Source organism: Acinonyx jubatus, chromosome B4, assembly GCF_027475565.1.
Source record: "Acinonyx jubatus isolate Ajub_Pintada_27869175 chromosome B4, VMU_Ajub_asm_v1.0, whole genome shotgun sequence".
Classification (NCBI taxonomy): Eukaryota; Metazoa; Chordata; class Mammalia; order Carnivora; family Felidae; genus Acinonyx; species Acinonyx jubatus.
Genome location: NC_069387.1, coordinates 130,636,580 through 130,656,035, shown reverse-complemented (window position 1 = coordinate 130,656,035; position 19,456 = coordinate 130,636,580). Strand labels below are relative to the sequence as shown.

Here is a 19,456-nt window from a genome sequence, read left to right as displayed (position 1 = left end):
TGGCAAAGAGGACGGTGTCACAAACAGGCAGCCGGAATAGAGATGCGTCATCCCTGCAAACCTTAGCATCACCCCCGAGCTTCCTTTCATAGCAGCTCTCGTTCAGCGTATATCCAGAAACTGGTCACCTCCGCTGCTGGTCCTGGTCCTGTGCACCGTTATCGCTCCCAGGGGTGCAGAGTGGGGAGAGACTAACCAATCTTCAATGACACAGGGATGTCCTGTGACCTAGGACTGGAAATTGGAATTAGCGGTGGAAAAGGTCAGTGGTCCTCAGACAGGACAGCATCAGTCAAGAAGTAGGAATGGAAGCCAGACTGTGGTGTTTTGAGGAGTTGAACAGGAAAGAGGGAAATTAATTCAGAGGGAGAAAATAAATTTGTTTTTCAGTGTGGTTGGCTGGGGGGAGCAAGACAGAGAGACACTAGCAGAAAGGCCCAGAGAAATATTTAAAATAAAGGAGACTAGGTTCCACTTGAGTGGGTGCTTCAGTGACACAGATGGCAGGACCGGCCTGAGTAGGCATAAGAAGGGTCTCAGACCCTCAAGACCAAAGGGAAGGGTGTGAGGAACGGTTGTGGATTGTGGTTCAGTTGGCTGAAGAGAGGGAGAGAAGCTGAAACAAATCAGTTGAAAAACCTCTCTTATCTTGACGAAGAGGGGAGAAGGTCATCTACTAAAAATAAGAGAAAGGTCTAGTTGACAAGGGAGCTTTGAGGAGAGCAGGGAAAGTTTGGAATTGTCTCTGAGAGGAATGGGAGAGAAAGGACACGCAGAAAGGATTCCTGGATGCTCCTGAGGACCCGGGGGGTGTGGAGACCATGAACTTAACAGTTGGGAACTCTCTACAGTAGCAGTCAGTCACCCGGGAGAGGAGAGGAGCAGGGGCCCGGGGGAGTCAAATGTGTTCCAGGCCCAAGGTGCTAGATGCAAACACCGTAAGTCCCAGTAGGGAGGGCGCAGCAGGGAGGTGGTTCGAGTAAGTTGAACCAGACCTGGATGTCCTGTATTAGGGAATGGTGTGGTTAGGGGGCTCCCCAGGGTGCACTGAAGAGCCTCTCGTATTCACTTCACAAGAGAACCAGCATTCGGGTGCCTGCTGTAGAGCGGCCGGGGATGGCCACATTAGCCAAAGAAACGGCAGCTGCCAAGAGATACGTGATCACAACAGCGGCCCGATGAGGAAGAGATAGACACTTGTCTCGCATTGCCCTTCCTCTGTTCTGACACTGAATAGAGCAGAGCTCGGAGGAGGGAGCTTTGTCCCATCAGCAGATCAAATTCAACCTCCAGATGAGAAGAAGAGTAGGCCAGGAAGGGAGAGCAGCCAGTGCAAAAGCCCAGAGGTGTGATAGCACCAGGTGTGTTGGGGGACTCTTTTGAGGGATTCAGCATGGCTGATATGTGGTGGCGGCGGGGGGGGGGTCCATCAGAGACCGGAAGGAGGGTTGCGCTCTGACTAGACATGGCATCAGTGGGAGAACACTCCATCCGCCATACTGCCTCCCCTCACGCCCAGATTTTCTTTCACTTTGACCTCTGTGCCGTATTTTTAAATAATTTCTTCGCCCCTATCTTCCAGTTCCTAATTTTCTTTTCAGCTAGAGTTAACCCGCTGCTTAAAAAACCAACTATTTTTGTAATTTCAGCCATTCTAGTTTTCACTTTTACAACCTCTACTTGGATCTTCTGCTTGGGTCTGTTTTTATAATCTTATTCCTTGCTTATATTTTCAAGCTTGTATTATTTCCTTAAACGTATTAAGTGTATCTATGGTTATCTGTCTTCTGTGTTTCGTAATTCCAACGAATTGCAATGGTGACAGGTTTTGCTGGGATAATTCTGGTGGCTTTTGTATTTTCGGGCACTGCGCCATCCCCAATATTTGTTGCATAAACGAACAAATGAAAATATGTGGAAGGTGCTGGAATAAAAAGGGCAAATGAAACATTAATAGGTAAATTACAGGATAGTGCTGTAAGTCATATTATAAAAATATAAGCGAAGAGCTCTAAGAACAAGGACCACACTCCGATCCTGCCTGGGGACAGAGAAATGGCACGTGTCCTTTTAGGTATTCGGGAAGGTGTATTCCAAAGGGACGTATATGTTATAATATACGAAGTTTTAATAGGTGAGGTTTTTTTTTCTCAGCTTAGTGTGGAAAATAGAGCATCCTTACTTCAGGAGAAATAATACTTCATCTGAATTGACAGCGTAAATGATATTCTCAGGTGCGTTGCTGTGTTGCAGACTTAGACAAGATTTTTACGCTGCATTGAAGTAAAAGTTTCTCATTGTTCTGTGCATCTAACGAGGGAAAACTTTTGCGAATTACAGTTGTTCATCATCATCTTTCCACAGAACACCAGTTCTCTTGGTCTCAAATACCACCTTCTAAGAACAGTGGGCACAGAGAACCTGCATCCTGCCCGTAGTCTACCTATACAGGAATTTTGGTGGGGGGGGGGGGAGGGAGAGTGCCTGGGACATCCAACGTCCCGTCTGCCTCTAGTCACGGCCATGGCGGGAACGCCTTCAGACCGCTCCATCATAACAATGGCCAGGAACTATATAGAGTATCTGTGGGCCAGGTACCACTTCGAGCGTTTCATGTATTTCATTCATGTCAGAATTGAGCCTCTGACCAATTTATTTTCATTTTTTTTTCTCCTCCGGTGCCCTGCAGGGTTTTATTGGCATTCTATGGATCGGTCTGATGGTCACAAACACTTAGGTCTTCAGGCACCTGCCTGGAGTGGGCTCTGTAGAGCAGGAGACCCTCGTGTGCCAGAGGCCAATTTCCATTTAACCTCTAGCCCAAACAGCAGGAAACACTGAGATAGGTAATGAGCACTAGTTTCCCAAAGACCTGTTCAGCTTCAGTTTCCATAATGATTATCTATTAAGGGATATTTGGATTTTTATTATGGGGGGGAACCATAACTATGGCATAAAATGTAATCGTGAGCGCCCCGTACCTATTTCATAATCCATTCGCCGTGATCCGTTTTCATGGCCTGAGAGTCTTCGGCCGTCCTACTTATTTTTTCATTTTTTTATTTTTGAAGAATGATCCGTTTATTTCATTTGATGATATGTTTTACAGAATAGACGTCTTCAGAAAATCTAACAGTATTAACCGTATTCTCTAAGAAATAATAGGATTTGCCTTCTAAATCTTTTTTTAAACTTTTTGTTTTAATTTAAAGAATTGAGCCTGGGGGTGCCTGGGTGGCTCAGTCGGTTAAGCGTCCGACTTCAGCTCAGGTCACGATCTCGCGGTCCGTGAGTTCGAGCCCCACATCGGGCTCTGGGCTGATGGCTCAGAGCCTGGAGCCTGCTTCCGATTCTGTGTCTCCCTCTCTCTCGGCCCCTCCCCTGTTCATGCTCTGTCTCTCTCTGTCTCAAAAATAAATAAACGTTAAAAAAAATAATAAAAAAATTTTAAAAAAAGGTAAACTTTAAAAAAAAAAAGAATGGAGCCTGTTTTAAAAGAGAAGCTGTAAGTTGTAGGTTGTCTATTGAAGAGGCTTTTAAAGAAAAGTACCTTTAGATATGCCCATGTCTCTGTTTTCTTATGAGAAGTTAAACCATTATCGCAAATTTATATTGAAAGAAGTAGTAAATATACTTGCCGTATTTCATAGCCATGCTTTCCAAAATATTTTCTCTTTGTAAAACTTGGGTACACTATATTCTGCAGTTAAACGCAGTGATACATGATGAGGTGAAACTTGCAGAGCCTGCACCTGTGTGTGCGCACACACTTAACACGGGTCAGAGGGAGAATATAGCTGTTCTAACGTATTATGATGATTTGAGGTTTCGCGAGTACACTGTAAGAAAACCGTACTAAGATTTTCATGTCAAACATGTTATTCAAGTTTCACATCCACCTTAAAATTAGTGGCTTGTCTACTTTAAACCAATATATTAATGAGCAATTCAAATCACTCCTCTATATTAATAATTTATAACTGGGGCCTCTTAGCAAAATAGACCTGTTATCGTCAGATCCTATGTCCTTTGATTAAATAATTGCAAAAGTAGAAGCTCCTTCAGCTACACATTTTTAAGCTCCAGAAAGACCTATTTTGGCATCCACCTTTTGTCACGCTTGCCAGCTCTCCGCCTTGGAGCTGTAATTGGATACCGTGCGTCAGACCAGCAGGAGAATTGATCACAGCAATCGCTGGGCTGGAATTAACACCCATTATCAGAGTCACCATATAATGGAATATAAAATAATATGCAATGATTACAGTACCTGAAACGAGGCAGGGGAATTATTGAAAATTGAAAAAAGAGTTACCAGTACAGAATATTCCTACCTGTAGGCAAAGTCTCTTAACCCGGAATTAAATCCAATGTTCCATTTCAAAAATGATCTCATCATCGTCTCCAAATGAGCAAAAACATTTTCTGTACCTTCGCCAACATAGCTCTTCTCTTTTGTCCTTAGGCTCAGAGCATGGAGAGGTGATGCATTTTTTTGTTTGTTTGGTTGGTTGGTTGGTTGGTTTGGTTTGTTTTTCCTTTTCCTTACTGCAGACATCTTAGTGATAGTCTGTATTTAAATTTGCAGTCTGATGCCTTACACAGGGAATAAGCTTCTTCCTAAAGATAACGATCAAGAGTAATCAAACCAGCTTCACAATGACCGATGTGTCGAGGTCCTGTTTTGCATTAATCAAGTATATTGGCAGGTGTAAAACACTGTACAATAAAGAAAACCGGGGACAGTCTCATAATTTAATACTGAGCTTCTCACCCCGGAGTCTGCCAGACAGATACTTGAGAACAAAGCTCTTTGACATGCAGGTTTTAAATTGAAAGAAAATGAGAAACCTGATAAAGCAAGCCAACCAAATTAATTCACTCTGTAGTCCTCTCTGCTTTTTAGTGGAATTCAGAGAAATTCTCTCCCAGAGTAAGTTGGGAGGCCCTCACGAAACAATTGTTTTTGTGTTTGCAGGGTATACATTTCTGTGCTTTGTATTCAACTATATAGAGTTAATATTTATTGCTGTTCTTCAGCAAATCCCCAGGAGTTCCCGCGGAGTTCAGAAATTTTTCCATAAATGTTGTGCATCCTTCATATGGCTCCAAGAAAACATCTACCCCGAAGCCCTTCTGGGAAGAGACAGATAGGCAAAGACAATGGGCCAGTTGTGTACTTAATGACTCAGTCCTCCTCCACATGGCCCTGCATCTCTAAAAGTGACACCAGGGAGGAGAGGAGTGACCCCAAGGTAAACTTTAGTCACTTACACTTATGAACCATTAGAATTGTCAGTAAAGAGCCACTTGGTACAGCAGGTTCTACCAGACTTTTCATTTCTTTTTTTTTTTTTTTTTAGTTTGTTTTTATTTATTTTGAGAGAGGTAGAGAGCAAGTGGGGGAGGGGCAGAGAGAGCAGGAGACAGAATCCCAAGCAGGCTCCCCGCTGTCAGCCCCGAGCCCTAGGAGCCTAGGCGGGCTCCAACTCACGAACCCCTGAGATCATGACCTCATGACCAGAGCTGAAATCAAGATGTTTGCCCTGAAGGAGTTTGTAGTCTCCTGGAGGCGATGGATCTGTAAACAAATTATAATGAGTCATAAACAACAAAGTTTTTACTAGTGTTACAAAGCTTAGAAGAGTGCCTGCCACATCCTTGTACCTAATAAATATTTGTCAAACGAGTGACTAATCTCTGAAACAATGAACTAAGTGAAAAATATGAATATTCACATTGAATTATGCAAAAGCAAAGAAAAGAGGGATTCGTTTTAACTTGGAGGATAAAGGTATTTAACAAAAGCAGTAGTATTTCAATTGGGGTTGGACAAATGAAACCATTTTTGATAGAGGGGAAGGGCAGGGCTGGAGGACATTCTAGGCTGAGGGAGCAGCACAAGCAAAAACACAGAGATATGTCCACCTAATGGACATAACCTTGGAAACTGGAAATCAGTTGGGTATAAAGAAGAAGAAGAGCATTTCAGGCACAAAGAACAGCATGGGTGAAGGCTTGGTGCAAAGAGGAAACGTGGCTATTTGAAGAACCGAAAGAAAGTATAGTAGGGTCATATAGTTCTGGAAAAACCGTAGTTCAAAATGAAGCAGCAAAGCAAAGGTGTGCCTTGTGGTGCCCCGTCCCCAGCATCACAAAGCCAAGAGACAATAGCTCAATAACGAGCACAGCCCATCCACACTCTTCTGCAGTTATTCGAACGTCCAGGAAACAACAACACCTCCCACTGTTTGTACGAAAGAAGGTCCTCTCCCCAAAATAACGAGGCACAAGGTCCCAGCCTTCCAGGGCGCCCCCTCCTCCCACTCCTGAGACTTTCTGGAGCTCTGTGGTAAGAGCTGATCTCCTCCACACTGGCTTCCCCTCTGCAGGTATTTGGGGTTTGCTTCCTCGCTCCGTCCATGGTTCCTTTTCCAACAGTGTTGACATCGCCCATCTTCTGTTGTCCTCTCTTCTCTCCTGTTCTATTTGCCGTCCTAGGTCTGGACCTCTTTGTGCCACTTCTGTCATTCCAGTGGGTATGGGGAAAGGAAAACTGAGAAATGAATATGTCTTGTAGCAAATCCTGTTAATGCCCCCACCCCGTATTCTCTTGGCCTACCTCTGAGTTCAGCGGCAGCCCTGGTGACCAGTCCCCCTATCCACCGCGAGTGTCCTCTACTGGGGTTTCCTCTGGAGCCCAGACACCACCTGTTCGGCGTAAGTGCGAGACCACCTAGACGCGCCCCAGATTTAGCACTAGTGAGCGCAACCCTCAGCCAGTGAAGGCGAGAGTCTCTGAATTCGTGTTCCATCTTCCCATTCCTGAAAGGACAACCCTGCAGCACCCCGCAGGATCGAACCTCATTTGCACACCATGGTAATCTGGTCAGTAGTACGCTCTATTGACTTGATCCCTTTTCTGTTTCACCATGCCCACTCCTTCACTCATGCCCTTGGGATTGACGGCCAAACCCGCTCCCTGCATCCAAGTCTTTTTCTCAGACTTGCAGGATGCTCCCTGCATCCAAGTCTGCTTCTAGAGGAACCCGATCTGAAACTGTATCCTACAGATACAGAATATTTACTGTATTATACAAATTTACTGTATTATTATCTACAGTATTATACACATTTATTCTTCATGTTTACTCATTTATTGAGAAACTACAACCTCTTAGACACTGTGAAATTTAACTGGTAACTTGTATCATTAGTTATTTCTATGTGTTTATTGTCCGTATACTTTTGTAGGTATACACGTATAGGTATATATATTCCTTCCTTCTTTCTCTGTCTCTCTCCCTAACTACCTATCTGCTTATATAAAATCCATGCTTGATCTTAACATTTGTTGACAGTAGGAACTATGACTTCCACTTACGTGCCTGCAGAGTTAAATACAGTCCAGTGCAAACAGTAGATGTTCAACAAGTGTTTCTTGATTAATCTTTAATTTTTATTCTTTAAAATCTTTGATCTTTAATCTTAATTTTTAGCCTTTACATCCACTGTACATTATTATACACAAAATCCACATATAACACTTATATTAGATAAGTTATAAATTATCCTATTTAACTCACCTTTGCAGACATCCTACCTGCTAAAGCATGGTCGAGGCTCTAAAGTCAGAATGTGGGAAGTTAGTACGATGTGTGATAGGCTGTGTACAGCATATTCTTAGGTGGAAAAAAAAATGAGTTTACAGAAACTAATATTTATTATTGAGAGAAGGGAAGGATTAGGTAGGTGTGATTGGAAATGGTTTCCAGAAGTAGTCGAGGTAGAGGCCTTGAGAAGTTGATAGGATTTAAATAGATAGAGAAGCGGAAGGGGTGGTCCAGTGTTGGGGGTGCAGGGTGAGAAATAGATGGTAATAAAGGTAAAGAAACTCTGAGGGGCGCTTGGGTGGCTCAATTGGTTAAGCATCCGACTTCGGCTCAGGTCATGATCTCACAGTCCTCGAGTTGGAGCCCCGTGTCGGGCTCTGTGCTGACAGCTCGGAGCCTGGAGCCTGCTTCAGATTCTGTGTCTTCCTCTCTCTCTGCCCCTCCCCTGCTCATGCTCTGTCTCTCTCTGTCTCAAAAATAAATAAAAACGTTAAAAAAAAATAAAATAAAATAGGGGTGCATGTGTGGCTCAGTCCATTAGGCGACTGACTTCATTCAGCTCAGGTCATGTTCTCGTAGTTTGTGAGTTCGAGCCCCGCATCAGGCTCTGTGCGGACAGCTCGGAGCCTGGAGCCTGCTTCGGATTCTGTGTCTCCCTCTCTCTCTGCCCTTCCCCCGCTCGTACTTGCGCGCACGCGTTCTCTCTCTCTCTCAATAATAAATAAACATTATCAAAAAATCTTTTTTAAATCATTATTTTTGAATTGTTGTCATGCTTTCTTCTTTTAGATCATAGTGTTTTACTCATTGAAAAGATTACCAGTCTAAAAACCAAAGTCTAAGCATCCAGAAGACTGTTCCTCCTGGACAGATGGGAAAGAGGGTGGATAGATAGACTTCAGTCTGGTTTGTTTCGTTGAATTTGAAGATAATTTTTTCTTTTATAATGTTAAGCTTTTGTATTAAACGTTAACACAATGGCTAGGGACACCCGGCTGGCTTAGTCAGAGGAGCATATGACTCTTGATCTCGGGGTCATGAGTTCAAGCCACATGTTGGGTATAGAGGTTACTTTAAAATAAAAAAATAAGAAAATAAGCAAATAAAATGATGGCTGTTAGATGACTTTATACATCCCAGATTTGAGATTTAGATTGAGTGTTGTTATGAATATTTCCATCAGAGAGTCGTTGTCATTCTGAATTATCTTACTGTCCATATTGCTAAGTGTTAAGGTGACTCTGTTACTATAGAAAAATGCTTTTCCCCCGATTTTTCTCAGATGTAAAATAGAAGCCAATGGGAAAATATTTGACAAAAATCCACTCTGAAGAAACGCGTTTATGTAAACATGGTGAGGTATACATGTGCTTGGCGCTAGTCAGTCTAGCATTCTGCCGGGAAATATATTCGCATCTTTAACAGAAACCTTTACCAACTAGTTACAACTCAGTCATATGCAAATTAGGGATATTTTAGAAGTTATTTTCATCTACCGTTTTACTCTTCCTTTTAATGATTCTTTAGTAACTTGATTTGACTTTTTTAAAAACAAAGGCGCTACTTTTTCTCTTTCTTTATCCTTGTGCTTCTATTTGTCCTTCTCCTTAACAAGCGTTTACTGAACACTTCCTACGGGTCACACTCTCCAGTGCTGGGGCACAAAGATAACTCCTAAGAAGGCCTCTGCGGGGGGCCTGTTTGCCGGGAGGGGCCGGACTGGTGAGAATGAGGAAGTCTAAGGCTGACTACATACAGGGCCCCAGACAGGGTGTGGTGAGAAAGACAATGACAGGGGAGGGCAAGGAAAGGAAAGAACAGGTTCAGGGCAAGAGAACAGGCTGCTTGAATCAGTTTGAAAAGATGGAAGAGCTTGGAGGTGAGAGGGTTGGAGAGAAATGGAACTCCCCACAGAGGGAGTGAGGTACGTGTCCTGAATTGTCTAATGCTGTGGCGTCCCAGCAGCCATTTCGCCCAGGCTGGCCTCCAACTGTGGATGAAAATGTGTTTCTGTAATAACTCAGGGCCTGACAGCGGTGATGATGGCATATAAATGTGCATTGTGAGGCTGTGTTGTGGTGTGCATGGTGATACGTAGACACTCGATAGTGAATTACACAATTCCTGTATCCTCTTCTGGGAGCTTCTGCTCAGTCTTCCTTTTGCCCATTCCCAGCCCATGATGCACTAACTTCATCAACTGTATCTCTTAAAATACTTTTCTTTCTTTCCATATCCAACTTCAGGTAAAACTACTTCAGAGCAAGCCCTAGCACGGAGTGTTGGTAACAGTTTGCGTCTAGAAATTTGGACCAGGCTCATAAGTCATAGATTCAGTAGGTCTTCCTATATCAGACTTACCTTAAATATCAGCTCCTTTCAATTCCTTCTATTTGTAATAAATATTATTTGTCCCTTATATTCCAGGTACTTTGTCATATTCTCGTTACTGTGGTGATATTAATGAATGAAATGGATAAAGATTCCGCCCTGACGGAACTTATATTTTGGTAATCATCACAACGGCTCTGAAAGATTGCTTCTTTTCTCCCACATAAACAAAGGATTCTGCTACCGAAAGCAGGGTTTTCTTTCATGGGCTTTGTGTAGACACCAGGGCAAGAAGACATTTTTTTATTACAGGGGAAAACGGCCTTTTTTTTTTTTTTTTTTTTTTTTTGGTAGCTGGGGGTTCTGTAGGGATAGACCAGTATGATATGGCATATTTTCTCTAGTTTATCTTGTAAAAGATGAACGTTTGAAGGTTCTAAAAATATAGTGGTTTCAGAGACAGATAAGTGGGTGAAGAGAAAAATATTTAAAGACAAGTTATTTGAAGCTTTCCTTTCCTTGTGCTTCAGTGAGGAGAGAGAGAGAGAGAAGCGGCCACCAAATGACTAATGCATCAGTAATAGCTGGGGTATACTTTATATAGGCAGAAGAGAAATAGAGTAAGAAAGTAGAAACAACTAAATAGAGAATCCTGTTATAGCATCAAAAAATCCGATTTAGGAGTGCCTGGGTGGCTCAGTCAGTTGAGCATCCAACTCTTGATTTCAGCTCAGATCATGATCCCAGGGTTAGAGATAGAGCCCATGTCAGGCAAATGTGGAGCCTGCTTAAGATTCTCTCTCTCTCTTTCTCTCTCTCTCCCCCTACCCAGACCGCTTCTCCTGCTTGCTCTCTCTCTTTTTCTCTCTCAAATTAAAAAAAAAAAATCCATTATTAAAATTACAATGGATTTGGGGGCACCCGGCTGGCTCTATCCATGGAGCATGTGGCTCTTGATCTCAGGGTCATGAGTTCAAGCCACATGCGTGGTGTAGAGCTTACTTTAAAAAAAGGAAAAGAGGGGCACCTGGGTGGCTCAGTCGGTTGGGCGTCTGACTTTAGCTCAGGTTACAATCTCACAGTCTGTGAGTTCGAGCCCCGTGTCCTGCTTCGGATTCTGTGTCTCCCTCTCTCTCTGCCCCTCCCCCATTCATGCTCTGTCTCTCTCTGTCTCAAAAATAAATAAACGTAAAAAAAAATTTTTTTTAAAGGAAAAGAAAAAAGAAAATTGCAACGGATTTGAAACAGAGTGTTTTCAGTTGTATTTTTTGATCATGGTTCTTACTTGTTATTTTACAGACGCTGTGCCTACCCCCTCAGAAGAAAGCCCATCTCTGCCGACAAATGTGAGTTTGGACAAGAAACCAGACAGCAGTACCATCACAAACACCGTAACCGAAAGCCCTTTGCAAATGCCTCTGGAAAAGCAGTCAGCTGCAGAAAGCTTTGACACATTGACAACTTCACCATCGTTTTGGTCATCGAATAAGGAAGAGTTTGTCAGCCCTAATTTAAGGACGTCAAAGTCAGATTCTACCTTCTGTAACCAGGCCTCTGTAGAGACGCTCTATGTCTCTCCTTCATTCAAAACATTTGACCCAGTGAAGGAGATGGTAAGCAATAAGGACTGCCAGAAGCCAACACAATCCAGCATTGTTCACGTGGATGAGGAAAACCTCAAGACTGCAACCACACGGGGTGAGTCTGCGTGCACGCACATGCGCGCGCGCGCACACACGCGCACGCACACACACACACACACACACACACACACACACACAGCTCTTCTGAAGTGTTCTTCTGTTATTTTTCTGTGCTTTCTGTCTCTGTTTCTGGTTCCCATCTTTCACTCTCCATCCAGTGGCGTTAAAACATACAAGCCAGGGGCGCCTGGGTGGCGTAGTTGGTTAAGCGTCCGACTTCAGCCAGGTCACGATCTCGCGGTCCGTGAGTTTGAGCCCCACGTCGGGCTCTGGGCTGATGGCTCAGAGCCTGGAGCCTGTTTCCGATTCTGTGTCTCCCTCTGTCTCTGCCCCTCCCCCGTTCATGCTCTGTCTCTCTCTGTCCCAAAAATAAATAAACGTTGAAAAAAAAAAAATTAAAAAAAAAAACAACATACAAGCCAGAGAGAGGGACTTCTCAGTTGGGAAAAAGCACCCCTTTTATTAAAGAGCTGAAAGGCAGTTCATCCCTGGGGGTCGCAAGTACTTGTTGAAGCACAAGTTCTGAGCAGTTCTGATTCCGAGTAAATTAGAAAGAACTAGCATTAAATAAGAGCTTCCTGTTAGGCGTTTAGGTTACCTATGAAGACACTTTATAAAAAGGAATGAGTTACTATGTATATTGATGTGTAGACACACAATGTATGTGTGTGCGTACGCGGCCTTTTTTTAAAGTGTTGTGTACTGATTGCCCCCCCCCCCAAAAAATGGTGGGGAATCTCTTCTTTATTCTGTCCTATAAAACACTAAAAGGGTTGCAGTATTCTTGGGCCTTGATGGTAAAGGAGAAAGCCAATTGGGAATCCAGATTGTTGGCTATCAGTTACCAAAGCCTACATCGTAATGATGCTTTCTTCTTTAAAGTTAATTAGTAAACGAATAAGTTGTTTGTGCACTTTTCCAAGACTGAGTCGTTTTATTGGTTCTTATGTACAATAATGCTTACTAACTCATATAGCTATAAAGCTTTTAATATAAATACTCTAAACTGCCTCAATCTCAGGTCAAAAGTACAAACAATGGAAGCCAACATGGTGAAGCTAAAGAAATTTACTTTGGTGTCAGTAAGGTCAGTGAATGATAGCACAGTCCCCTTGCTGCACTTTCCAGAATTTTAGGGGATCGAATAGCCTAAAAATAAACTGATTCTTACTTCTGTCACCAAATTAACTGTTCTGCGGAGACTGTTGATGTGGAAACCAATTAGTACCGGTTACAATGACTGTGACGGTTTGTGTGCGTGGCTGTCCCCCGGGATGTTGTTACTATGAGTTCATTTCTTTCACAATACCACAGAAAGATCATTGAAAATAGTTTTGGCCACTGCCTGTGTACCAAGTATACTTAATTATAAAAATTAGCTGGAAGTTCCTCTAAAGCCAGTGAGCAAGGAGGACTTTTGCTTCCATTTATAATGAAGTAGGTAGTATTGTTCTAACCCTCCCACCGAAAATACTGGTTAAAGCTGGAAAACTATTAAAAGCTGGTTTGAAGTCCTGTAAAACAACCGAGGTAGAAAACACATGATGGGTCAAGATCCTAGGAAGGGGACTGTGACACTGTGATATAATACGAAATATATATTAGGTCTTCATCCCTGGTTCCCGGCACTGAGCTCCCTAAAAACCCTTGGAATTTCCTGAGTGATAGGAGTGAGAAGAGTCTTTTTGTTATTTGTAATAAACCCCTTCCTTCCATACCTGGGTTTATGTTGAGGTGCGTCTTGGAGAATGGGGGCTCGTTGCCAGAGTAACCAATCAGGCCAGTGGAGGGCTGGAACTTTCAGCCCCACCCACTGACCTCTAAGGAAGTTGAGTTCATCACCAATGGCCAATGATTTGATCAATCATGTCTCTGTAACGGAACCTCCATAAAAATCCCCAGACAGTGGGGTTTAGAGGGCCTCCAGGTTGGCGAACACGTGAAGTTTCTGGGAGGTTGGTGCACCCGGAGAGGGCATGGAAGCTCTGGGCCCTTCCCCATACCTTGTCCGGTGCATCTTTCCATTTGGCTGTTCTGAGTTGTAGCCTTCCTAACAAACTAGTAATAGGAAGCAAAGCACTTTCCTGAGTTCCGTGAGCCATTGTAGCAAATTACCGGCCCCGAGGAGGGGATCATGGGATCCCTCAATTTATAGCCGGCAGGTCAGAAATATGTGAGGCCTAGACTTGTGAGTGGCAACTGAAGTGGGGGACGGTCTTGAGGGACTGGGCCTCTCATCTGTGGTGTTTGCACTAACTCTGGGTAGTGCCAGAATGGAGTTAAATTATAGGACACCCAGTTAGTGTCCCCAGAGAATTAGAGAAATCCTTGGTGTGCAGAACCCACATTTGGTGTCAGAAATGATGTGAGCAAAGTAGGAAACTAGTTTACTTGTAGTTGGCCCTGCATTCACCTCAGTTTTCCCACCATGGATCATTTGCCTATTCACAGAGCAGGATGATGGAAACTGAGGGAAAATCAGAGGCCTGGGCTCTCCACTGTTTACTGAGCTTGAGAGATAGGATTGGAGTTTGGGGCATCCCCGGTGGCAGGGACTCCAGGGGCGAATATGCCAGAGGAGAGGAAGTCACAGAGGAGAAAGCCCCGAAGTCTTTGTGCAATTTCTTACTGAAATACCTACTCCTGCTAAGTTGCACACGTTAGGGATGTGATGCCAAGAAGCTAAGGGGGAGGCAGCTTCTAGAGGGCAAAGGTTCTCATCATCTTACGGTGGAGCTCAGGGTCTGCCAAACTGGAGTGGCTCTGGTGAGTAGCGTGCTCTCAGCTGGGACCTGCGACAGGCCACGCCCCAGGCATCACAACTCCCATCTAGGGGCGAGAACAGACCAGAACTAGAACAGCCCTCACAAATGCCGAAACCCAGCTCCAAGTGGAGCAAAGGGATTGTATTGCGTTCCATCTGTCTTAGAAGACAATGAAGCCCTTGCTTAAGAGCTCCTATAATTTCTCATGCAAAGTTTTTGGCTTTTAAAATACACGAGAAAAACAGACAACAGAAGCAGAACCACAGAGAAGCTAGATACTGACATTGTAAGATAAATACTTTAAAATAGCTGTGATTAACATGATCAAGAGCACAGAGGGAAGGATGGAGAATTTCACCAGAATACAAGTATCTGTGAAGAAAGAATGAAACGAGGGGCGCCTGGGTGGCTCAGTCGGTTGAGCGTCTGACTTCAGCTCAGGTCGTGATCTTGCGGTCCGTGGGTTCGAGCCCTGTGCCAGGCTCTGTGCTGATGGCTCGGAACCTGGAGCCTGATTCTGTGTCTCCCTCTCCCCCTCCCCCCTTCATGCTCTCTCTCTCTCAAAAGTAAATAATAAACATTAAAGGATTTTTTTTAAAAAGAGTGAATGAATGAAACGAAAGTTCCAGAGCTGAAAAATACAGTAGCCAAAATTAAGGCCCCGAGGGCACTGTTCAGTCACATGGCCTGAGGTTATCAAAACAGAGCTTCGGTACTGGCAGAGGAGCTGGGAAGTCATGTGGGCAATCCTAAAATACGTGGGTAAATATAAAACGCGGTATATTTTATTTTTATTCTCACTCTTAAAATGCATGTGACTGTTTAAAGCAAACTTTTCCTACTGTATTTTGTTTTAAAACAGTAGATGTAATATATATCACAACAGAGGACAAAGAATGGCTGGATTGCATAGTTGTTAGCGGCTCAGGTTCTGGGATCACACTGCCTGGGTTCATAATCTCAGCCCAGCCACTGGCCGCGTGGCCTCTGCATGGCGCTGTCTTCATCTACAGAATGGGGCCGCCGGAGGGGGTCCCTGAATTCGCAAACATCAGGTGCTCAGGGTAGGATCTGGACCTGGCCAGTGCCGTAGAAAAGTTTGCTATTTTTACTCCAGTGTCTGTGTTTTTGTTTTTGTTTTTAATGTTTATTTTTGAGAGAGAGAGAGAGAGAGAGAGAGAGAACAAGTGGGGGAGGGGCAGAGAGAGAGACACACACAGAATCCGAAGCAGGCCCCAGGCTCCGAGCTGTCAGCACAGAGCCTGACTTGGGGCTCGAACCCACGAACCGTGAGATCATGACCTGAGCCGAAATCGGACGCTTAACCGACTGAGCCACCCAGGCACCCCCAGTTTCCATGTTTTTAGTTCTGCTTTTATTTATTTATTTAATGTTTATTTATTTTTGAGAGAGACAGAGACAGAATGCCAGTGGGTTAGGGGCAGAGAGAGAGGGAGACAGAATCCGAAGCAGGCTCCAGGCTCCGAGCCGTCAGCACAGAGCCCGACACGGGGCTCGAACTCACGAGCCGTAAGATCATGACCTGAGCCGAAGTCGGACGCTCAACCGACTGAGCCACCCAGGCGCCCCTTTAGTTCTGCTTTTAGAGCCCCGAGCCCCCAGCCCCCTCCCAACCCTCCACATCCACTCCGGTTATTTCCAAAAGGACCCAGGAGTTCCTCGCTTATTCTCAGGAGCAAGGAAACTCCTATCCTTCCAGAAAGGGCCTTGCAGGCTGAGGAATAGAGCCCAGCTGGGACGGACCAAAGAGATCCTAGGGAGCTCCAGTTCATTCTCCCCAGAGCGGCCAGAGGACCTGACGACTGCTGCTCCCCCGCTGAGACGGCAGACCTCTCGGACTGTCGCCCTGTTCCTGAAGGTCGCTAGCCTTCCACTGCCCTGCGTGGTCTCGCTTCTGCCTCTCCCCGCAGCCTGGTGATGCTTCCGCTTGTCAAGTAAACCAAATCGCTTCACCAGCTTGGCGCTGTTGTTCCCTCAGACCAGAACGCTTCCCACCCAGCCCTTCCCCGCTGCACTCCTCCTTCGGGGCTCAGCTTCCACAGGGTTCCACAGGATTCCCTGACCCCCTTGATTACTTCAGATCCCCCTCCCACTCTGTGTTGTCTTGGTACCCGTAATTATCCTTCTAGCACGTACCGCCATTCGAGTGGGATGTGATTGCATATCCGTGAAGTTGTCTGATGTTTCCCCCACTCCCCGAGTGGGATGGCGCCTTCCTGAGGGAGGGACCACGTCTGCCTGTTGGTTATTGAAGCCCCAGCACCGACCACGGTGCCTTGCACACAGTAGGTACCCAACATTCAACAAGTGAATCAAAAGCAGCTTAGTAAAGCAGCCATGGAGAGTGTGCGTGAAGAAATAATGGAAGAAAGCACTGGAAAATGACGCCAGGACGGATGACGAAGGGCTGTGTGTGCCAGGTTAAGAAGTTTGGACTTCAGTTTGAAGAGAATGCAAGTCACTAAAAGTTTTAAGCCACGTGAGTGGCTTTTTGAATGTGTTGTAGAAAAATTACTGATTTCTATGGTGGGGGGAGTGTGGAGGATTGATGTGGAGGGGGGTGAAGCTGGGGCAGGGAGCTCATCAGGGGCTGTTGCTGGGAAGGAAACCAAGTGGGAGATTGGAGAGCAGAGCAGGTGAGGTGGGGGAGAGTGGGGGCGGCTAGCCTGAGATGGGGCACAGTCAGGGGCAAGTGGGCTAGAATCCAGAACAGAAAGACACTCACCTTACCCTGAGCGCCCGTAAGGAAGGAGGGGAAGGGATGTGTCAGAGTGTGAGGGATGGGTTTGGCGGGTTTTAGTAATTAAGATGTATTGAGCCTTCATGTGCCACACATTGTAGGTTGTGGCCTCCATATCTTATCGTCTGAGGTCACCTGCCCAGACTGAGGGGAAGTGGTATAAAGGCAGTGAAAGGTCTGCTGAGATTTAGGAATAGCCACTCTAGAGAATGGAAGAAGATGCTGATAAGACACGGGTACAATGGAGCGATAGAGCCAGAATTTGTGGGGGTCCTAATTTGCAGGATCTGTGCTTTCTCCAATAGCACTGAGCAGCCTGGGGGTAGGAATGAGAAAGCATATTTGAATTGAAATAGGATTTGGACAGGAATTTGCAAACCATAGCTTTGAGGCCAAATGTGGTCACCCCCTGTTTCTGCAAATAAAATTTTATTGGAACACAACCATACTAACTGGCTCCCATGTAGTCTTTGGTTGCTTTTGTGCTACAACAGCAGAGCTGAGGAGTTGTAATAGAGACTGTAGGTCCCGTAAAGACTAAAATATTTACAGTTTGGTCCTTGACAGAAAAGGTCTGCCTGACTCCTGGATTAGGAATTAGCAGCAGATAAAGCAGAAACCATGGCGGTGGGGGGAGAGGAGGGGAGCAAGAAAGTGGTTCAAGTGATGGATAACGAGAAAATAAAAAGATTATTGGACCTGATGTCTCGATGAGGCCAAAGTGTAGATGCATTAAAGGGAATGAGAAGGCTGGAAGGAATCAAGAAGGAAAGTAATCTTGGAAAGCAAGATTTCAGAGTAGGGCAGCTCAAAGGAATGGCTGCAGGTAACTTGCGGTTGAGGAATTCAGGAAACGACGAGGCAGGATCGATGGCTGGTCTCCGTGGACGCTGGGTGAAAGAAGATAGACACGACACTGTCTACTTTCTGGGGTGTTTTTTTTTCTATTTTATTGTTTTAAGAAGTATTTGTTTATATGAAGGGTCCAGGTCTGGTGTTACAAAACTCTTTGGAGATGATGAGCTTGGTAAACTTAAAAATACTTGCACCCTCACGGTGTAACAGATCTCAGCCACCTAATATAGGTTAATATTCTCGTTCTAATATTTTCACCGAATGATGGATTTGCAGCAACCTCGTTTGACCTTTTGATACTGAATAACTCTGTTCCTAGAACAGTCCATTCCTTCCTCCGTTTAAATTTTAAGTTCTTTATGTCTAGGTCAAACTATTCCTTTAGGTTATTAGATCATTTGTCATGCATCCCAAAAAGAAAAAAAGGAGAGAGAAGATGCACAGAAGCCAGATCATTATATCCGTGAGCCATAGTTTGGGTAAGTGTGTTAGACTGCCCTGGACTTTTCTTTCTAATTTTGGGGGTAGGAAAAAAAAATCCATATGTTCGCATGCTGGGCTAGTGGTGAGCGTTCTCACTGGCTCTGTCCTTTGTTTATATCTCATTGATTCCATTTTTGTACCATGGGTTTCAGTAGTGGTGGTTCTGTGGACCCAGCAACACCTCCAGCTGTACAGCTCCTGCCTGCCTCCGTGCAGACAAAAAGACACACTGATTTGATTTTTTACATTCAGTGAGCCAAATTTATACTTCGTAGGTAAGTGAGAAGACTCAGCATTAATCCAATCGTCCAGTCATCCCAATAACAGTTTAGCATCAGTGATTAGAGGCAGAGTCATTAGCATTTCTCTCGAATCCTATGTTATTCCTAAATCTGTTTCTTTTCATGTAACTCCTTGATAATCATGACAATAAATTTTCAAATATTGTACTTTTAAAAGTACGAGATTGGGACGCCAGGGTGGCTCAGTCTGTTAAGTGTCCAACTTCGGTTCAGGTCATGATCTCATGGTTCGTGGGTTTGAGCCCCGTGTTGGGCTCCGTGCTGACAGTTCAGGACCTGCTCGGGATTCTCTCTCTGCCCCTCCCCTGTTCGGACTCTCTCTCTCTCTTTCAAAAAAAAAATAATAAACATTAAAAAAAATTTTTTTTTAAGTACAAGGTCTAATTCACGCACCAGAAAATGCACCCTATTAAAGTGTACAATTCAGTACTTTTCGTATATTCTCAGAATTGCGCCATCATCACCACTAATTCCAGGATATTTTCATTACCCCAAAAAGTCCCGTATCCATTAACAGTCACTCCCCATTCCTTCCTCCCCCCGAACGCTTCCTCCTAAGCAGTGATCTACTTTCTGCCTCTGTGCATTTGCCTACTCTGGACGTTTCATGTTACGGAATCATACACTATGTGCCTCTCGTGTC

The 19,456-nt window shown here is 44.5% G+C and overlaps 1 protein-coding gene across 1 annotated transcript in view; it reads left to right on the top strand.

Annotated features, from left to right (window-relative positions):
- ENTHD1 (ENTH domain containing 1) overlaps positions 1-19,456 on the top strand; it is a 98,879-nt gene that overhangs the window by 74,725 nt on the left and 4,698 nt on the right. The window contains exon 5 of the mRNA XM_053199640.1: positions 11,244-11,642. Coding sequence (XP_053055615.1) covers positions 11,244-11,642 — 399 coding nt within the window. The remainder of the gene's footprint in view (positions 1-11,243; positions 11,643-19,456) is intronic.